At 41.6% G+C, this 21,548-nt stretch overlaps 2 protein-coding genes across 4 annotated transcripts in view; both read right to left on the reverse strand.

Annotated features, from left to right (window-relative positions):
• The window catches only part of OIT3 (oncoprotein induced transcript 3), a 28,029-nt gene extending 18,747 nt beyond the window's left edge, over positions 1–9,282 (reverse strand). Inside the window, exons 1-4 of the mRNA XM_084904951.1 lie at positions 9,261–9,282; positions 6,088–6,215; positions 1,494–1,868; positions 479–583 (exon numbers count right to left, since the gene is read on the reverse strand). Coding sequence (XP_084761077.1) covers positions 479–583; positions 1,494–1,868; positions 6,088–6,148 — 541 coding nt within the window. The 5' untranslated portion in view covers positions 6,149–6,215; positions 9,261–9,282. The remainder of the gene's footprint in view (positions 1–478; positions 584–1,493; positions 1,869–6,087; positions 6,216–9,260) is intronic.
• A 3,510-nt stretch (positions 9,283–12,792) lies between these two features.
• MCU (mitochondrial calcium uniporter) overlaps positions 12,793–21,548 on the reverse strand; it is a 179,703-nt gene continuing 170,947 nt past the window's right edge. For all 3 annotated transcript variants that reach the window (XM_084904979.1, XM_084904977.1, XM_084904978.1), the window contains 2 exons: positions 18,082–18,198; positions 12,793–14,735 (listed from right to left, as the gene is read on the reverse strand). In XM_084904979.1, the coding sequence (XP_084761105.1) occupies positions 14,658–14,735; positions 18,082–18,198 (195 nt within the window). In that variant the 3' untranslated portion in view covers positions 12,793–14,657. The remainder of the gene's footprint in view (positions 14,736–18,081; positions 18,199–21,548) is intronic.

Consider the following 21,548-nt stretch of genomic DNA (forward strand, 5'->3'; position numbering starts at 1 on the left):
TTTAAACTAGTCTTCGAAATCCAGTGTACATTTTATACCTATAGCCTGTCTCAATTTGGATGCTAAATTTTCATGAGAAATACTTGATCTATATAGAGTCATAAAATTTACATTTGGTTACTCAAGTTAATTCCAAATCTTTTCTGTTTTTCAACGACTGAGTCAAGTGTCAGTTTTTAAATTAAAATTAGGTAAAATCAAAATTCCGTTTTTTTTTGTCACTGTCATTCAAGAGCTCCATAACCACCCATGGCCAGGGACTCCAGGATTGCACAGAACGATTCTAGACTACACCTCACCATGGCACTAACCTGGCTCGAAGCTTTAGTTATGAACTACAAGGGCAAACTCCATCCCAGGATTCCAGGTGCTCTGCGGCACAGACCGGAAGGACGATGGCGGTCTGAGTCAGGAGCGTTTTTGATTTGTCCCTTTGGTCTTTAAAGGGCCTGCTTCTACTTCAACACGAGTTTCTTACCAAAGCATGTCTGCCCGTCGGGGCCCAGCACGGTCCCTGGCGCGCACCTGCACTCGGTGTCCAAGCAGCTGCCGTGGCAGTCCTCATCGCAGATGTCGTAGAAGTCTACGGGAGGATAAGGATGGCCTGTGTGATCGGCTAGCCCCAGAGGACCCTCCTGCCGGAGTTCCGTCATGGGACACCAGCGTCAGGCCAACATCCAGAGAACGCGCACTGTGCAGGGAGCACGTAAACCCAGCGGAAAGACACACCGCCCAGGATTTTGATCAGTGATTCCCAACTTCAGATCCATAGGCCCTTGGTTGGCCATAGATTCTGAAAATCTAATCCCTCACAAACATGAGCTGTGGGTTAAATACACATTATCTCATATCACATAACCCCTGGACACAGACAATAGTGGGGTGAAGGCCTGGGGAGGGGACAGGGGTGAGGAGGAGGGAGTCAATGAGGGGGGAAAAAGGACATTTGTAATATTTTCAATAATAAGGATAAATTAAAAAATAAATAAACATTATCTTCTACTTTTCTATATGCTCTATTTTTTAAATATATCTAATTGAGGGGACTGAGAAAACAAAAATTTATTTAAAAGTATTACTGACCTAAAGTAGCTCCTTCCCATATAATTTTTTTAAAAAAATCAATAGATACTAAGCACAATGCTCTCCCATGGATGTCTAATATATATTTTAAAAAGGGATTCTCCATACTCAAAAATGTTGATTTCTACTTAGATAACCTAAATCAACATTTCATTTTCCAATGACTTGTTCAAAAGGAGCGAAGACAAGATAAAGCAGAAATGATCAAAGGCATAGCTCCTTTCCCTTTCTGGTCTCCAGGAACGTTTCAGAAATTTAAAGAGAGAGCTCAGAAACCACAGCCTGGAGGTCTATGTGGCCCTGAAGCCGTGTTATTCGGACCCTGAGATGCCACCCTAAGTGCATGTCCTCCGGCGCCTTTCCCCTGGATGCCTCGCGGGGAGGACAGAGGGCACAGGGAAGGGACTCACGGCCGCAGTAGACGTGGAAGCAGACGCTGGGCCTGGTCAGACGGTACACGTAGTAGCCTCCGGGGCACGCCTTGACGCCCACCGTGGTGTTCCAGAGGCAGCAGTTCCTGTTGAAGCTGGCGCAGGCCTGGCGCTGCACCACGCCGTCTCCCTCCAGCGGGTGGCTGCCGTTGAGCCAGACGGGGGCGTGGGTGCCGCAGTGGTTCTCGGGGATGCAGAAGGTGGGCATGGCGTCCCCCGCCATGCCGGTGAAGCGGTACCACTCCCCGCCCACGTGGCTGTCACACACAGGCGGGCCCTGAGATTCGTCCAGCTGGTGCTCCGTGTTCCTCCAGGGCTCATTCAGACTGATGTAGGCGGAACAGGGATCTGGGGCTGGGGAGGAAAGGGACACCTCAGGGGCACCTCGTGATAGTGCAGATCACAGAGCCGGCGACATCCTGGGTCCGCCTCCTGGGTCTTGTATTTTGACTTTCTGGGGTTCAGAAAGAAATCATCTAAAGCTCCCAAAAAAGTAGCTGTTTAAGATTCCCCAAGTTGACTTACACATGTTTCACAAATACCTTTTATGGAATTATTTCAAAACTATCTAGGGTTCAGGGTTAGCATTGGGCTAAATTTTTCATCCATTGGTAATCCATTGGTGGAAAGAGAGTTGCTCAGAACCGGAGAGGTTAGAGTTGCGGTCTCATTGAGCTCTGCTCTGGTCAGACAATCGTCTTGAGTGCTGTGTTCACACCCAGAGGCTGTCCTTTAGGAGAGTAATGGGCAAACTTGGCATCCAGAGGAAGAGGGGCAGACTTAGAAGGAAGCCTAAGATTATTCACCAGGAAAGAAGCTGAGAACTACAGTTTGGAGAAAAGAAGACTGAAAAATGTGCGTATCACTTTTCAAACATCTGGACAGGGCTTGTGGAAGAGGAATTAGGTATTCTGTTACAAAAACAAGAACAAATGGTTATGGGGAAGCACATTTCGTCCAGTTACCCAGCAATGGATGAGTCTTTGGAAAATTTTAAAAATATTTGGATGGTCATTTGTAGGCAAGGTTATGGGTGGAATTTTGCACTAGGGGGAAGCTTGATTTGATAACGAACGTGTAAAACTCATTCCACTGCAAAGGAAAAGGCCGCTGGCACATGTCAGCTGCTTTGAAATATACAGATTATATTGACAAGTAGTTCCCTAAGATAGTTCCAAAGTGAATATATTCCATCAGCTTATTGAAACATTATAAACTTTATGTATTCACAGTTAGCCGTGGCATCACTGTGGATAATAGAGTTTTCAAGCATGCATTTTTTAGCACATGGACAAATACCCCATCAAAAACATTTTAATGACCAAAGACATAAATATCCCTAATATTCTCACTGCTTCCCTCAATTTCAGAGAAACCTTGAATGAATGGAGGCAAATTGTCTGTGTGAACCTATAAAACCCAGGCGTTCCAGAAAGGAGACCAGCCGTAGAGGACTGTCCTTTCCAATGCATGTCAGCTGACTTAGCTGATGCTGTAGGCAGGGAGTTCACATGACGGCTGACACATTTTTGTGGGCAGGAATTTCAGCTTTAGCAAACAATGCACAATAATTAAATGTAAATGGACCAGGATCATAAAATCTAAGTTGTCCAGAAAATATTTTGGATTTTCCCAGGCTACATTTCAAACTCAAGCTTCCTCTCTACACTTCACCCGTGGAGAGAGGAGTGTGTGGCTGAGTGCTCATGCCCATCGAGCCTGTGACAGTCTGGGACAGGAAGTTAGACGGGGGCACTGCACCTTCTGAAGTAACACATTTGCAGAGTTGCACATGATGGCAGGGCAACCGCCTCCTTTACAAGGTGCCCAGCGGTACCCCAAGGGTGCCCTAGCTTATCGTGTGCTGTCCCTTCAGGGCAAGAAGTGTCCTCAGACAGACTCTCTCCCCTCTCAAAAAGGAAAAATTCCTTCCTCTGCTCTCCCAGCTGCGGGTTTTCAGGGAAATTTCACAGGTGATCATAAATTCATAAAAATATTTGGTTCATTTCCTTGGCTCTCATTTTATAAGACATGGTTAGGCACTCAATTTGTAATGGCTTTTACAGAAATTCCTAAACTACCCTCAGTAACTATTTCAGGAATTATAGTTTTTCCTTAAACTCAACTGTCATTTATTGTGCTGTTTGTTAAAAATTCTCTTTCTCTCCTGTTGTAGGGGAGATATGGCACAAACAGGAATTTTTTTCCTACTGTGTCCTTTAAAATAAATAGATGATGTATTTTAAAAAGTTACCAACCCAGTGTTTCTCACATTAAATATGCACATCTAACCTTTTCATCTCCAGCCCCTTTTAAGGCAGTTCTTCAATCCCTTAATCATCCGTTAATTCCCGTTCTCAGTCTCTCATCGGGGAGCACCGAGCTTGGTATAAGCATATGGCACCCTAAACTGTGGACACATACATTCCTCAAACTGAAGCTGGTCAGAAAGGACAGCCCTGTGGTCTCCTTTCAAATGTCGAGCCAGAAGCACCCTCCTCCCGCCCTCTCGCCTGCCAGCCGCCCTGCAGCCCACCCCTCTGGGGTCCCCACTCTGGGGACAAGGGAAGGCTGTGCACCCCAGGGTCAGCACAGCGCCGAGAGATAATGTCAATGTCCCGCCTTTGGTTCCAAGGTTTGCAGAGCCAGAGGCTCCAACCCTTAGTCCTCCTCCTCACCCCACGCCGCCCCTCCCATCAGCTCAGTGCTGGAGCCCCCTCTCCTCCCTGCCTTCTCCTCACTCCCTGCCTTCCTCCCCACCTCCTCTCCTTTTCCTTCCCCACTCCTTTCCTTCCACTTCCCCTCTCCAACCCGGACAAGCATCCCCTCCTCACTACCCTTTCCCTCCTTACCCAGTTCTCCCTTGAGCATCAAGTCAAAGGTCCTGTGTGTGTGTGTGTGTGTGTGTGTGTGTAGTAGAAGGTGTGTGATTGGGAGGTGCAGGAGTGTGTGTATGTGTGTGTGTGTGTGTGTGTGTGTGTGTGTGTGTAGTAGAAGTCTGAGGAGGGAGAAGGTGTGTGATTGGGAGGTGCAGGTGTGTGTGTGTGTGTGTGTGTGTGTGTGTAGTAGAAGTCTGAGGAGGGAGAAGGTGTGTGATTGGGAGGTGCAGGAGTGTGTGTGTGTGTGTGTCTGGGGAGGGAGAAGGTGTGTGATTGGGAGGTACAGGAGGCGCTGAGGAGAGTGAGAGGAACAGAGAACGGGAAGGGGGGCGGAAGTGGAGGGAGGATGACTTCTGCCTAAGGGGATCTGGTGTTCTGGCGGCAGATGCTGGGTGGTTAAACTGAGCTCAGCCCCCTCTTTAAAACAGACTATTTAAACAGCTTCAGACCCAGAGAATGATGAGAAGGTGGCACAAAGAGGTCCCCCACCCACCACCTGGTTTTCCTATTACGATACCTCATACAGGTATTTAGATTTTCTTCAGTTTTGCCTTTGTCTTTCTCTGTTCCAGGATTTCATCCAGGCACCATATTACATTTAGTTTTCACGTCCTTGGAGTCTCAAGCCTGTTTTTTTTTTTTAATTTGAATATGGACTAGATATTAGATGGTATTGAATTATGGTTTTGGTGGGGGGTTTTTTTCAAGGCCATTTTTATTTTTATTTATTTATTTTTAGCCATTTTATTTATTTTTTTAAAATATATTTTATTGATTTTGTACAGAGAGGAAGGGAGAGAGAGAGTTAGAAACATCGATGAGAGTCATCGATCAGCTGCCTCTTGCACACCCCCTACTGGGGATATGCCCGCAACCAAGGTACATGCCCTTGACCGGAATCGAACCCGGGACCCTTCAGTCCCCAAGCCGACGCTCTATCCATTGAGCCAAACTGGTCCCGGCTCAAGGCCATTTTTAATGTGTATCATTAAAGGTGCTAGAGCAAGGCCTGAGTTCGTCAGGGTCAACAAACTACTGAGCTCCTCAAAAGGACTCCTCTCCATCTCAACCTGCCCTCACACTCTCTCCTAACAGGTGGCACACACTGTTATGGAAGGTGATTTTTAGGGCCAGGGAAAAGGATTTGTTAGTTGGAGAAAGGAGAGAGGCATTTGCTAGTAAGTGGAATTGTTCTGCCTTGTTGGCCAGTTTGTGCCAAGCCTGAGGAGAGACAGTTTACGATTCACTCAGTCTGTGCAAAGAGTCCTATTTTCAGATGTCAAGACTATGGAGCTTGATTTACCGGATCTCTACCTTTCATGGGGCTAAAGCTTTCAGTCAGTCTCTGGAAACCATTAAAGAAAAAAAAAAATCTATCCATAACTCTAAAAAATCACTGTTTTACTCTTGAAGGTGTAGCTATAAAAGGTTAGAATTCCTTTTACACATACTCCAAGCAATATTTAGCCGGTGGAAAGTTGCTGGATATGGCCAATCCATGGAAATTTCGGCTGCCCAGGCAAGAGACTAAATGGAACATGGAACAGAGATTCTATGAAGATACATGTTCATAGGTTTTCAATGGCTAGACCCAGCATTGAAGAGACTGGATTCTAGCTCTTAGTAATCTGTACGTAAGAGCAATTTCCTGCAACAAAAAGCTCAGCGTGCCAAGTACTCGATACCAGACTCACCCATTGGTGCCGCAGGTGTGACGGTGACGAAGAGGCAGCTGAGAAGCAGGAGCGGAGGCATCCTTCTGGATCAGCCACCAGACGCCGACTGGCAAACCCTCTTAATTCCCGTTTTCCTCTGTCCCCTTCTTTAAAAAAAAAAAAAAAAAAAAAAGCCTCGTGAAGAAAGACTTTTCAGTGCTGGTTGGGGCTTATCAGAGGAAAAGGGTGAGTGGGATAAGGTGTCCACTGCTCTGGCCTTGACCCCAGAGAGAAGCACTGCTTTACACTGTCAACAGGGTTATTTTACTGACATTTGTCTTTAGGGAAAAAAAAATACTCACAACCCCTCATCCTCCTATTGTTTTCGCTCAAGAATTCCCTGCAATGCGGCCTTCGGTATCTTATCCAGACGGGAATTCTAAATGAGGGACATCCCCTCGCGTCAGAGTCTCATTTCATGATGCTGCAGCCACGCCACTGCGCACTGAGAGCGGGAAAAGGCGAGATTGTTGGAATGGTCATTAAGAAAGGAGTTTATAAGCGCACAGAGAAGTGGTAAGAACAGGTGTGGAATGGGGATGACATTCTCTTAAAGCAAGCTCCCAAGGCTTTTATCATGGTCTTTGGTCCCCAAACTTCCTAAAGAGCCCTGGATGGTGTGGCTCAGTAGGTTGGGCATTGTGCACAGAAAGGTTGCCAGTTTGATTCCCAGTCAGGGCACATGCCTGGGTTGCTGGCTCAATGCCCAGTGGGGAAAAAGGGGGAGACAGGAGGCAGTCAATAGATATTTCTCTCTTTCTCTCCCTCTTCCTTCTTCTCTCTCTAAAAATCAATAAAACTATATTTTAAAACTTCATGAAGAAAAAGGTTTAATTTGTGCTTCTATCCATTCAGGCAACAATAAATACCTTATGTTTTCATAATGCCTTTCTTCCCCAAATTTAAAATAGCTCAGTATTTTTTATTTTACTAATTTCATGCTAACATAGGGGCAGGGGCTTCTAATCTAAAACTACTCATTACTAACAACACTGGAAAGTACTAAGTGACCACGTTTACTAGAGCTTCGCTTTCAGACAGAAAAGAGAAGATGAAAGGACCTGTATGTTAACATGCCCCACGCATGACCTTGTCATTACAGATTTGACCTTGTAATCACAGACGTGAAGGTTGCCAGTTCCCTGACACTGAACATTGGCACACACTGTTACTGAAGGCGATTTTTAGGGGCAGGGAAAAGGTTTTTGTTAGTCGGTGTTTAAATACTATATTAAAGCAGGATCTGAGGAAAACCAAAATGTTCCTCTTCTGATTGTACCCTGACCAGATGCTTTGGGCTTCTATTATCCCTATACTTCTTCTCACCCGTTTCTTTTCCTAATAAACCACATTTCCAGTGACTGGGGAAGGAATATCATCACCTTTAGGAAGTGGTCCTTCAACTTGTCTTTACAATAGCTTCATCATTTTCACTGCGCTGAGTGGCATTCAGATTACCGAGGCCCCTTCCCGCATTTCAGTCCAATGAAACATCAGTGCTCATGGTCAGATGCCACGCTGGTCGCGGGTTTTAGTCCCTGAAGGTAAAAGTGGTTCCCGCAAGCACAGAGTCTGCAGTCCAGCAGGGGGTCTCCATTGATCTAAGGCTGTGGGTGGTGGTTTATCACGAATGCTAGCAGAACACGGGCAATTTGGCCACGAGCTTAGGCTGCAATGTGATGTCAGCGATGCATGGCTTTGGGCTGAGGACTGTCTCCTTGCGGGGAAGTGCTGTTAAGTGTCAGTGCTCCTGACAGAAAAACAACCCCGCAGCTTCCTGTCCCCAGGAGCCTTCCACCCTGGGCCTCACGCGGCTGCGGAGGAACAGAGGCCGTCTGCCTGAGATAAACCCGGGTCTGCTGCCGGATGGACGGCTGGAGTCAAGGACTCTCACCAGATAGCTGTTGGTTCTGCAAACAAGCATTCCCAGGGTGGCAAGATGTCCCTCCCCCCACGTATTCCTATTGTTTCTCCTGTTCAGTTGAAATACCCTTTCATTTTGGCTTTTTATGATGAAAAATTTCAAATATATAGAAAAGTAAACAAGAACGAACACCCCACTGCAATTACTAACAGTGCCATTCCCATTTCATTCATACCAGCATGCCTTTCCAACATAGGACCTTTCCCCTTGACATAATTGTAAAGTCTCTAGTACAGCTTCAAAACACTAGTAATCATCCCTTCATATCTAATACCCATCCCCTATTTAAAATTTCCCAAGTGTTTCAAAAATTTCTTGGAATTGCTGGTTTGAGTCAGTCAGGATTCAAACAAGAGCCATGCTTGTGTCCATAAGTGTTTTCCCTCTATAATGGTTCCCCCCACCGCACCCCCATTGCTGCAGAAACCCCGTCATTTGCCTTATGGAACAACTCACTGTCTCGATTGGGCCGACTACTTCTTGGGATGTCTTTTAGCCTCCCTTATCTTTTTCATATTTTTCTAAAGTCTGGGCTATTATAAATTAAAAACAAAAATACGCTGGTGATGCTGAAGGCATGGAAAGCACAGGGGCAGAGCTAGAAATAGATCAGGTAGGAGGCGGGGAAAGCAATCTGCTCCTCAGGATAGAGCTGAGCTGGAATAACGGTTTGAGAGCCGCCAGCCTAGAAGAGGAACAGACATTGGGGGAGCGGAGGGGATGAGACCATCCATGGAAAATGGGGTCCAAGGTGGAACCTTGGACAAGCCCAATATCAGAGATGTGGGCAGAGGAGACTGAGAGGTAGAGATTTACAGAAGGAAACCCAAGAGCAGAGTCACAGGAGTTTTGAGGAGGAGGGATTGCTCAGTGGATGACTCTTATAAAACCTGAAATGAAATGAAACTTTATAGTGAGCCATTTATACTCAGTAGGATACAATAAGATTAACCTATACATTTATCCTAACGATATAACAACATTTTGGAGACAAAAAGTTTGGACATATAGGAGAGCAACGAATTAAAGATTGTTAGCTATGATAAAAACGAATGACAGTCCTTAACAGTTTTGGTGAAACTGAGTTCCAAAATCTAAGACGTTCCACTTTTATGTGAAATCTTTCCAGATACATTGTAAAAACTCGACCCATTTGCATTTGCTCTTGTAATCAGCTACACCCTGGCATGGAAGATGCAACAGCACCTGAGACATTAGCCGAACTCACCACACTGACCAGCCCTTCAGGCACTCGGTTGTGTTTGATGCAGGATTGAATGGTGGTTCTGACATAGCTGCTCTCTCTGCCTCAGTTTCCTTCTCTTTAAAGCAATGGTTTGATTAAATCAGTGACTGGCATCAGAATCACCAGGAGGGCCAGTTACTGCTGGTCCCCCTCCTCGTTTTTGAAATTCCATAGAGACCAGAGAACTTGCCTTTCTAACAAGAAATGCCTGCAGGGATCATACTCGGAGAATCCTTTTGCTTTTCCAGCTCCAAAAGTCCATGATCTCTTAGCAAAACAGCATTCCCTCCACTCACTAATGGATTTAACGTTCTCCACTATCTCCACTGAAAACACACGAAAGCCTAACAGAATGTCATGGGAAATGCAGACATTATTTGTTGGATGCAAACCAGAGCTTCACATTTTCTATCTTTCATCGTCTCACACTTTATAAACGTCCTGGGATGCCCGTGTTAGTGAGGTGGCTGTAAGCTGCCAGGAGGCAGGCCTATGGATCGCTAAGGAGGTTCTTTGATATCTCACGCCACACTAAATGCAGTCAGACATTTACCACATGCTTTTCCCCCCTTTTAACTTTAATGGGAGTGACAGTGGTTAGTAACATTATACACACTCCAGTGTACAATTCTATAATACAAATCTGTACATGGCATTGTGTGCGTACCACCCAGAGTCTGGTCTCCTTTAGTCACCATACAGCTGACCCTCTTTACCCTCCTCATCCTTCTCCCACCCCCCCTTTCCCTCTGGTAACGACCACACTGTTGAGTCTATGAGCTTGTTTTGTTTACTCATTTGTTGCTTTCTTTTAGGTCCCACATGAGTGAAATCATAGCTTCTTGTCCTTTTCCACATGACTTATTTCACTTGGCATTATACTCTCAAGATCCATCCATTGAAATGGCAATATTTCATCATTTTTTTATGGCTTATTAGTTTTTTACTATATGTACCACATCTTCTTTATCCAATCATCTGTCAAAGGATGTTTAGTTCTTTCCATGTCTTGGCTATTGTGAATAATGCTGCAATGAACACTGGGGTACAGATATCAAATAAGTGTTTTCAATATTGGGAGTAGATACCCAGGAGAGGGATTGCTGGGTCACATGGTGGCTCTAGTCTTTATTTTTAAAAGAACCTCCCTACTGTTTTCCATAGAGGTTGTACCAATTTACACTCTCACCAGCAGTGTACGAAGGCTCCTTTTTCTTCACATCCTCTCCAACACTTGTTTGTTGATTTATTGATAGCCATTCTAACAGGTGTGAAATGATATCTCACTGTGGTTTTAATTTTCTCTGATTAGTGACATTGAGTACCTTTCCATATGTCTATTGGCCCTCTATATATCATCTTTAGAGAAGTGTCTATTCAGGTCCTTTGACAATTTTTAATTTGATTTGTTTTTTGTTGAGTTGTATGAGTTACTTATATATTTTAGATATTAGCCCATAATTAGAAGTATCATTTGTAAATGTCTTCTTCCTTTTGATTGGTTGTCTTTTTGTTTGTTGATAGTTTTTCTGCAGTGTAGAAGCTTTTTAGTTTTATGTAGTTCCATTCATTTAAGTTTTGCTTTTATTTCCCTTGCTTTTGGAGTCAAGTTCACAAAAATCCCTCTGAGACCAAAGTCCATAAATTTAGTGCCTATGTTTTCTTCTACGTATTTTATTGTTTTAGGTCTTATATTCAAGTCCTTAATCCATTTTGAGTTAACTTTTGTGCGTGGTGTCAGTTAGCAATCTAGTTGCATTCTTTTGTATGTGGCTTTCCAATTTTTCCAACACCATTTATTGAAAAGGCTTTCCTTTTCCTTTGTATGCCTTGGCTCCTTGGTTAAAAAAAAAAAAAAAAGTAGCCTATATATGTGTGAGTTTATTTATGGACTTTTAATTATATTCTATTAGAGGCCCGGTGCAAGAATTCATGCACCAGTGAAGTCCCTTGGCCTGGCTGGTGATCGAGGCTGATGGGGGCTGACCGGCCAGGGAGGGACCAAGGGAGGGCTCGAGGGCATGTCTGGACTGTCTTGCTCAGTCCCAATCAGCCAGACCCCAGCAGCAAGCTAACCTACTGGCTGGAGCATCTGCCTCCTTGTGATCAGTGTGCATCACAGGCAACTGGTGGAACAGTCGAATGAATGGTCAAACAAACAGTCGAATGAACAGTCAGACACTTAACATATTACACTTTTATTATATAGGATGGTCTGCATCTGTTTTCCTTCCAATATCATACTGTTTTGATTATTGTGGCTTTGTGGCATAATTTGAAGCCAGAGAGTGTGATGTCTATGCTTTGTTCTCAGGATTGCTTTGGCTCTTTAGTGGTTCAACACAAATTTGAGGATTTTTTGTTCTATTTCTTTGAAAAAAAAATGCCATTGGAATTTTGATGGAGACTTCACTAGATCAGTTTTTTGCTTTTGGTAATATAGTATTTTTAACTGTTAATTCTTCCAATCCATGAAGATAGAATATCTTTCCATTTCTTTGTATCTTCTTAAATTTCTTCCAACAATGTCATATAGTTTTCAGTGTATAGGTTATTTGCTTCCTTGACGTTTATTCCTAGGTATTTAATTGTTTCAATTGAAAATAATTGTTTTCATTTTTTTTCCTGATATTTCATTTTAGTATATAGGAACACAACTGGTTTTTGCATGTTGATTTTATATCCCGCAATTTATTGTTTTTAATAGTCTTTTGGTGGAGCCCTGTAGAATCATGTCATCTGCAAACAGTGAGTTTTACTTTTTTATTCCAAATTTGGATGCCTTTTATTTTTTGTTGTTGCCTGACTGCTTTGGCTAGGACTTTCAGGACTATATTGAATAAGAGTGGTCATAGTGGCCATCTTTGTCTTCTTCCTGATCTTAGAGAAAAGCTTGAGCTGGGCGTTTGTCATATATGGCCCTTATAATCTTGAGATACTTTCCTTCTATACCCCCTGTGTTTTAATCATAAATTAGTATTGTATCTTGCCAAAAGCTTTTTTCTGAATCCACTGATAAGATCACATGATTTTAATTTTTTATTTAATATGTGCTTTTTGATATGCCTTTGATGGACTAGGCAGCAAGTGGCACTTTCTTATTTGGTGATCACTATAAATTTGATACAAACTCTTAAAATAATGAATATTTAATCCTGATCCACCTTGAACAACTTCCTGGAGTCTAGGAGACCACCTGGACGATTTTCCTGCTAATCAGGAGATAGTGATGGTAGTCTCTGTGCGGCCACTGGCTTTACTGTGGCCGGTCAGGTCACTTAACCTTGGGTGGCACTGGAAATGAGGAAGTGACTGACCACCTTAGTTCAGGAAGAATTAATGAAATGTCTACTTTTAAGGATATAGGTCCTAGGAACAAATCTTGATTTCAATATGATATGTTTATAAAAAATTATTTTAGAAGTAAAAATCTTCCCATCTAGAATCACAGGAAAATACGTTTTTTTTTGTTTTTCTATTTTTTGGTTTTGCTTTAAAGAATGAGATGCTACAGTTCAAAAATTGAATAAGTATTTATTGTTCCAGAAGTTACATTGCTTTTTATACATATTTCATAAATGATACAGGATTTTACACATGTTCGATATTTTACTATTTGTTTAAAGGACTTTTCTCCCCATCCATCCTCCCTCCCTTGCCTCCCACACATCCTGAAAGGATTTGCTCATTGCACTGTGCTGTGTCTTCTTAAAAACCCTGTGCGCAAACAGGATAAATGGTTTAAAAATAATTCACACAACTTAAAAATAAATGAAGGAAGAGGTTTTTACGGGGCGGGGGTGGGGGTGGCAGGGAAGGAAGTGGGAGGGCTGGGAAGTGGAGACATGCATCCTTTCATTCCATCATGCCGGTGGAAGGGGTGGTGGCGGGAGCAGCAGCAGCAATCCTGGCTGGCCTTCAACCTCTGCAAGGCACCTGGAGTCTGGGTTTGTCATTTAAAATTTTTCTTTTCATACACAATGATCCCAAAGGAGAAAGAAAGACAGAAAGGAATCCCTTGCCACAATGAGGAGCGATGAATCATGTGAAAGAAAAAAGCCAATCAGCTGTGTGGCAAGCCCGTCTTCCTCTCCCTCCTGCCCCCACAGTAATTAAAAACAGAATATTGGACAGATGCCGCTGATTTCCAAGTGCACATGTCAGCTGGAAATGTGGTAGAAAATATTTGACAGAGTATAAGATTAATGCTTCTTTCTCTCAATTTAAGAAAAAACTGGGTGAAGAAGGTAGGCCGAAAGGAGCCATAGAAATGTATGCCTGTAGAAAGATAAATCGCACCCTTTGTGGTCCACACACTTGATTTACAACTCCTGAAGTGGTGGAGGTGGGAGGGCTCGCAAACAGGGTTCAAGTGTGTGTGTCCTTCCAGACTGACAAAGCCTCCAGGCGAGGCGGTGGCATCTGGTGGCCTTGGATGCTGTCACACAGCAGATTAACAGCAATGGAATCATTCCGGTTCTGAAATGGCTACACAGACATGATTTTTAGCCACTCTGTAAACCTTTTGTCTTTCCGATTTGGTAATACAGCTGAACACCCCCCTCCAATTTGAGTTATGGACGGAGAGTGGAGGGTAGTTAAAGGAGGGAAATTCTGCCTCCTCTCAAAGATTAATTAGTAAAAAAACAAAACAAAACAAAACAAAACAAAAACACTTCATGCAGTGTTGCCAGTGATTCCTAGGTACTGATCCAGAGCACTGGAATATACAGACATTTAAGAAGGTATAATCCAAAGTGTCGATCATCAAACAGTCATACATTGGTTCCAAGGGTCATATGGATAAAATTAATGAAACCAACAGGGTGGGTGGTCTGAAAAGGGGTACAAGCGGGCGGATTCCTCGTTTACTTGAAGAGGCTGGATCAATTTAAAATGAATGCTATGACGGGGCTCACGCTGTTTGCCACCCACATATCTTGAGGATATGCTTTTCTGATATATTTATTGACTCCTGTGTCAAAAATAAGAAAAGTTAAATTAAAAAATGAAAATAGAGCTGAGTGGGGTGCTGGTGTGTTACTGTTTTGCTGACCTGCAAAGAAGATGCAAGAAACTAACACCCCAGCATCGCTTTCTCTTTCTGAATCTCTCAAATATATAACTTATCATTTCATCCAGGAACTGAGATGCTTGATTAAGACAATATTAACTAAGCCCTTTGAGCTTATATTTCACAAAGCTTGATCTTCAGATTTTAACATTCCTTTCTTCCCTAACATCCTTGCTGTTTTTAATTAAAGGTAAAAACCCTCCACCCCAACATGGCTCCCAGCTTCCACCTGTGATGTTTTAATTAAAAAGGCAATAGTTATAAACAAGTGTTCTTTCTGCTGGGACTCAGCGGCTCTTTGCAGATCAGTTTTTTTCACCGATTTGTCGGAGGGGCAGGTGAACTTGTAATGGGTCTCTCAGCCTCTTCAGGTCCATTTCTGCCTAAAATAGAAACAGAAGGTGAGAAAGACCTGCTAACGAAGCTTTCAATATCAGTGTCTCCTAAGAAAAGGAAACTATCTTTCCTCCATCACCATGTGCCAAAGAAATCATCTCAGTTACTCTCAAAATAGGAGTGCCTCAGAGACAGAGGGCAGCACAGGGGGACCGAGGCCAAAGGCTGGCAGATTCAGCTGTCACAGAGCCTCCAGAAGGGCCTGCTATCTATAGGGCAGGATCAGGCTCCAGAACACCCGGAGCACCTGATGCACCTGGGCGTTCTGCTAGAGAGAAGCCCTTTCACCAACCTTTGCCTGAAGCCAGAAGTTTAATTTACGCTTCTCAAAGACTTTTGTTGTGTATCCAATAGTTGTTTAGGGTTTTCAATAGATACGGACTTTTAAAACAAGGATTTGTAGTCAATGCAGTGCTTTTAAAACTCACACATGCTGGACCCTCCCTCCTGAGGAGCTGCAGCATCTGCATGTTTAAAAGCTCCAGGGAGGATTCTGGTGCAGTGCCTCCAGTTGAGACCTACCACCCAGAGCAATAGAAGACCTGAGACCACTCAGGCCAACGCAGGAAGATGGGTTAAGCTTATTCAAAGCAAAACTCCATCACCAATAAGGGACAGAGAAGGCAGAGAAGGTCCAGAGAAGAGGATGGAAGAGCTTCTGGAGATAAAACAACAACAAACAACAAAAAACCCTCTCAAGCCATTAAGGACTATGGAAAATAAGATGAGGATTTATTCACCAAAATCTAATAGCTCAAAGTGAGAAAGGCACACTAAGAAATCTGAAGTGGTAATGATTATGAAAAATAAAATACATTAATCTTCTTAAAAATATATTTTTATTAATTTTAGAGAGGAAAAGGGAGGGACGGAGTGAGGGGTGGAGAGGGAGAGGGAGAGGGAGAGGGAGAGGGAGAGGGAGAGGGAGAGGGAGAGGGAGAGGGAGGGAGAGAGAGAGAGAGAGAGAGAGAGAGAGAGAGAGAGAGAGAGAGAGAGAAACATAAATGATGAAAAGAATCATTGATCGGCTGCCTCTTGCACACCACCCTCTTGGGGATCAAGCCCACAACCCAGGTATGTGCCTTTGACCAAAATCGAACATGGGGCTGTTTAGTCTATAGGCCAACACTCTATCCACTGAGCCAAACCAGCTAGGGCTGTATCAATCTTTTTAAAAAACATCTTCTAAAACTCTGGGGAGGGAGGGTATGTATGGGAAGGGGGGGGGGCAATGTTAAAATATGTACACAGATAATAATTAAAAATAAAATAAAATAAAATAAAAAGCATCTTCTAGCCCTAACCACTTTGGCTCAGTGGATAGAGCATCAGTCTGCAGACTAAGGGGTCCCAGGTTTGATTCCGGTCAGTCTGTACCTTGGTTGCGGGCACATCCCCAGTAGGAGGTGTGCAGGAGGCAGCTAATCGATGTTTCTAACTCTCTATCCCTCTCCCTTCTTCTTTGTAAAAAAATCAATAAAATATATATATACACATATATATATATATTTAAAAAGCATCTTCTAGTTCAATAATTTCTCAACCGCTTGGCAAATATTCCTAGTAATCTCTCTCTCTTATGTGGATTTTATTTTTGCCCCATTGCTACCACAGTCTTTAGGTGAGAAACTTCTGTGTCAATTATTGAAGAAAATTTTAAAAATAGAGAAAAGTAAAAAAAAATAAAGACACCTCTAAAGAAACAAAATGAAAACATAAAAATAGGTCTAAAAAATTCAATATACTAGTGTTAACAGGACAGTTAGGATTCACCATCTTTTACTTGCTTGTATTATAAAACTTCCCAGAGGTATCCATGCTAAAATAGTCATTTATATCAAACTAGAGGCCTGATGCACGAATTCATGTAAGAGTAGGCTTTCCTTCCCTTAGCTGCTGGCACAGGCTTCCCTCCCAGCCCCGGTCTTGTCTGAAAGGTTGTCTGGAAGGACATCTGGTCTAATTAGCATATTATCCTTTTATTATTATAGATGAGGAATAATTTATATAGGAAGAAGGGGTTGGGTCATTCTTTCAGTTTACCCATTGATGTACTATGATTATAGATAATTATTATAATAATAATGCCAGCCCTGGCCCATTACTCAGTGGTTAGTGTCATCGTGCGGACTGATGGGTCACAAGTTTGATTCTTGGTCAAGGGTATGTACCTCGGTTGCATTCCCCAACCCTGGGGTAGGGACAGGTGCGGGAGACAACCAATCGATGTGTCACTCTCACATTGATGTCTCTCTCTCTCTCTCTCTCTCTTTCTCTCCCTGCCCCTTTTGCCTCCCTTCCACTCTCTCTAGAAATCAATGGAGAAAATATCCTCAGATGAGGATTAATAATAATAATAAAAATAATGCTATATAAGATGGGGCTAAAATTTATTAAAATATTTTTGAAAACTTACCTGAATTACATCTAGAAAATTTGTACTTTAGAAAATTAACTTTCATTTGATATGCTAACAACAAGATACCCATGAAAAACATACATGGTGTCAAAACAAGCCAGAGGAAAATCATTTGGGGGGAAAAAAAGAAAAAAAAAGAAAAGGGATCCCAGGTCAAATTCATAGAAAATATCCCTTTATTTACTTTTGTTCGAGAATATGTTTGTATATTTTCAGAAAACAACTCCGAGATCATGTGGATTCCTGCAACAGAGAGGAACTGACAGGAGTGCCCCAGCCATGAAGACAGAAGAGAAGCAGTCCAGAGATGGAAGATGCTGACCACACCTTGCCATACTAGCAGACAGGAGCTGTGTGTCGCTGAAGGATGCCCAGGACCAAACCAGAGAGGGTAGGACCTGCATCAACACCATTTGTCAACCAACCAGATCTGAATACCATGGCTGACATGTACACATAAGGAACTGTTTAACATTGAAACTGGGACTCAAAAGAACTGTTGGCCCAGAAAGGAACTCACTACAGACTGATACATTTGCCTCCCAGCATAACCATTATGGCTTGTCTCAGTTTAGGTCCTTATAAGGGAATTCCCTGTATCACATGATCTAACGCATCTAGGGGAAATAATGAACAACATAAATCACTGAACAGAAACGGACTTGGAGACAGAGAAGCAGCAATCAGACTGTTGGGCCTCAGAAGGGAGGTGGGGGAGGGGAGGGGCAAAGGAGAGATATCAACCAAAGGACTTGTGTGCATGCATATAAGTCTAACCAGAGGTCATGGACAACAGGAAGTGGGCATACATGGGGAGGGGTTTGGGATGGGAATGAGGGGATGAGGACAATTATGTGACACCATAATCAATAAAGAAATAAAAAATAATAATAATTAAAAAAAAGAAAACTTACCTGAGCAATTGCATCCTTGAGTTTATTATATTTCTCTAGGTCAAAACGTGACTTTTTGGCTCCTTTATGGAAAAATAATAAGTATTGTCTGTCTCTGGCTTCTGGATAAACATATTCCTACAAAATAAAGGAGAAATTAAATTATTAGTCTCTAGTATACCATCTTCACAAAGTAATCATTTATACACTGTTGATAAGATTCAGCACATATACATACATATAAAGCAGGGGGGGAATGTCTGGCCGAGGCATTAGGGGTGAGTTAATTAAATATCCGGCCCTTGGCAGAAAAAAGTATATGCTGACATGTGTTGTATTTGATATTTAATTATTTCGTAAACATTTTTATTGGGAAACACACATGGAAGAGCACACAAACTAAAAATGTGCATCACAACGAATCATCACACACTGAACATGCTAATCATTACCAGCTTAAAAACAAACAAACAGTACACTGCCCACAACCCAGAAGCTCCTTCCTGCTCCTTCCCAATTACTAACCCTCCTTCCTCCCAAAGTAATAAATATCTTTACTTTTATGATAATTATTTCCTGGTTTTCTTTATAGCTGCTCAATTTAAGCATTATTCCCCTTCCCCTGCCCCCTGAACTCTACAGCTTAGTTTTACCTGTTCTTTGAATTTTATAAAAATGAAGTCAGATAGTGTGTATATGACTACTTGCACTCAATGTTATGTTTATGAGATTCATCTTTTGTATGTAGTCTATTCATTTCCCTTGCTATGTTATATTCTATTGTATGACTACATCACAATTTAGTTATCCATTGGACTACTTATAGATTTTTGAGTTATTTCTAGGTTTATGCTATTATGAATAATTCTGCCAAGAACATTTCTAGACTTGTATCTTCTGTTGGGATATATTTATGAGCAGAAATCCCAGATCATTGTTTATGCATATGTTCAAATTTAAGAAGTGATATCAAATAGATTTCTAAAATTGTTGTATTAATTATACTCCCATTAGCAGAGTATGAGAGTTTCCTTCACTCTACATCCTTGACAATACCGGTATTACCAGTCTTTAAAATAGGAATTCTAGTGTGTGAGTGCTGAAGCACTACCTCATCTTTAAAAAACAGCTTTACTAAGATATAATTCACATACCATACAATTCATTCATTTAAAGTATAATATTCAATGGTTTTTAGTATATTCACAAAGTTACTCCACTATTACTATGGTCAGTTTTAGAACATTTTCATCATCCCCCAAAGAGGCCCGTACTCTAATAGTCACTTCCTATCTTCCCAACACCTGCAGGCCTAGGCAACTACTAATCTACTTTCTAACTCTATAGATTTGCATATTCTGGACATTTCATATAAATGGAATTATTCAGTGTTTAGCCTTTTGTGTCTGGCTTTTTTCAAGGTTCATCTGTTTGTCTAATGTATCAGTACTACTTCTTTTTATTGCCAAGTAATATTCCATTGACTGGATATACCACAATTCATCTATTCGTCAATTTAAATAGACTACTTTTTGACTACTATGAATAAGGCTGCTATGAACATTCATATACAAGTTTTTCGTGCACATTATGTTTTCATTTCTCTTAGAGACACACCAGAGGCCTGATGCATGAGATTTGTGCAAGGGGCTTGGCCCTGGAGCCCGGCTTCATCTGGAAGGGTGCCTGGAAGGATGCCCAGTCTTATTAGAATATTATGCTCTTATTATTATAGAGATGGACCCTTTGTTCAATATATGTACAGCAAATATCACGTCCCAGTCTTTCACCCTCTTTATGGTGTGTTTTAATAACAGATGTTTTTAATTTTAACAGTCTAATTTATCATTCTTACCTTTATGGTTAGCATTTTTCATTCTACTTAAGAAATAATTTCCTTTTCCACAGTAATTGAGATATTCTTTCTATATTATCTTCCAGGATCTTTATTTATTGGCTAATTTTCACATTTAGATCTACAATCCATCTGGAATTAATTTCGTTTATAGTGTAAGGATGGGGTCGGATCATTTTTAATATGGATATTCAATTATCCTTTCACCATTTATCAAAAATGACTTTCCTTTCTTTGCAGTGCCATCTTTTTAAAGTCAAAAGTTCATTTATGCTGGTTTCTACATCCTCTCTTCTATTACTTTGTACTATTTATCTATCTTTGTGCCACTATCTTAATTACTGTAGTGTTATAAATAAAGCTATTTGGTCTTCCATATATGATAGAACAAATCAGTTTACTTAGTTTTGCTTCAAGAGTTTCCTGGCTTTTCTTAGTCTTTACATTACTATATATATTTTAAAAGCAGCTTATCCAAATATCTTCCTCCCACCCCCAAATCTGTTGGGATTTTGACTGGGATTACTGGAATAATCAATAGATCAGTTTGGATAGAATTGACATTTCTGTAATACTTACTTTTCTAGTCTGTGAACATGTTATATTATTCCATTAAGTCTTCTTTAATTTTGTTTTTATTGCATAGAGGTCTTTGCACAATTTATTTCTAGGTATTTTTAAGTTGCATATTTTATAAAGTTTCATTTTCTAACTGTTGCTGGCATATAGTTAAGCAACTGATTTATGTATATTGACCTTATATGCAGTAACCTTATGAAACTCACTTAGGGATTCTAACCAGTTATCTTTACATGTTTTTGTATTTTTTAATGTATAAATCTATTAATAACATCAGTTTTCTTTCTTTCCAATCTTTACAGCTTTTCTTTTTCTTGGCTTCTCTGCTCAGGGATGATTTGTTTGCTTCTGCCTAGAACTTGTGAGCATTAGCATTCTGGAGTTACCAGAATTCCCGGACTACTTCAACCTAACTTTGGGATTGAAATGACTGAAGATGAACTACAGTCTCTGAGGGAACCTACTTTAGTGATCCCTGGACACCAATTTCTATGGCTTTGATCCTTTAGATCAGGGGTGGGGAACCTTTACTCTGCCAAGGGCCATGCGGATATTTATAACATCATTTTCAGGCCATACAAAATAATCAACTTAAAAATCAGCCTGCTATATTTGGTCAAACATTTAATTAACTCACCCCCAATGCCTTGGAGGGCCAGACCAAATGATTTTTCAGGCCTTATATAGCCCGTGGGCCGGATGTTCCCAGCCCTGCTTTAAATAATCAAAGATGGCTCAGCTTCTTGGCCTCTCAGCCTTACCATCCTTAATTAATGTAAATCTCCAGAGGAATAAGCACGCCTCGTATCAGGTTCACTCTCCCGGCACTCTGCTTCTTCAGGTCCTTGCCTGGTAATTGCTTCTATTTTTTTGGCTCTCCAGTGTCCACAGTCAGATGCGTTTTACCTTTTGTCTAGTTATTTTAATTGTTCCTAATGGGAGTATTGGTCTGATTACCTAGTATGCCATACTAGATGTAGAAGTAAATATTCAATTATTGATAATGACAGATAATGGATGAATACTAACTGAAGGGATAATTGTTGGATTAAAA

The sequence above is a fragment of the Pipistrellus hanaki genome (genome assembly GCF_964339955.1).
Source record: "Pipistrellus hanaki genome assembly, chromosome: 14".
Lineage (NCBI taxonomy): Eukaryota > Metazoa > Chordata > Mammalia > Chiroptera > Vespertilionidae > Pipistrellus > Pipistrellus hanaki.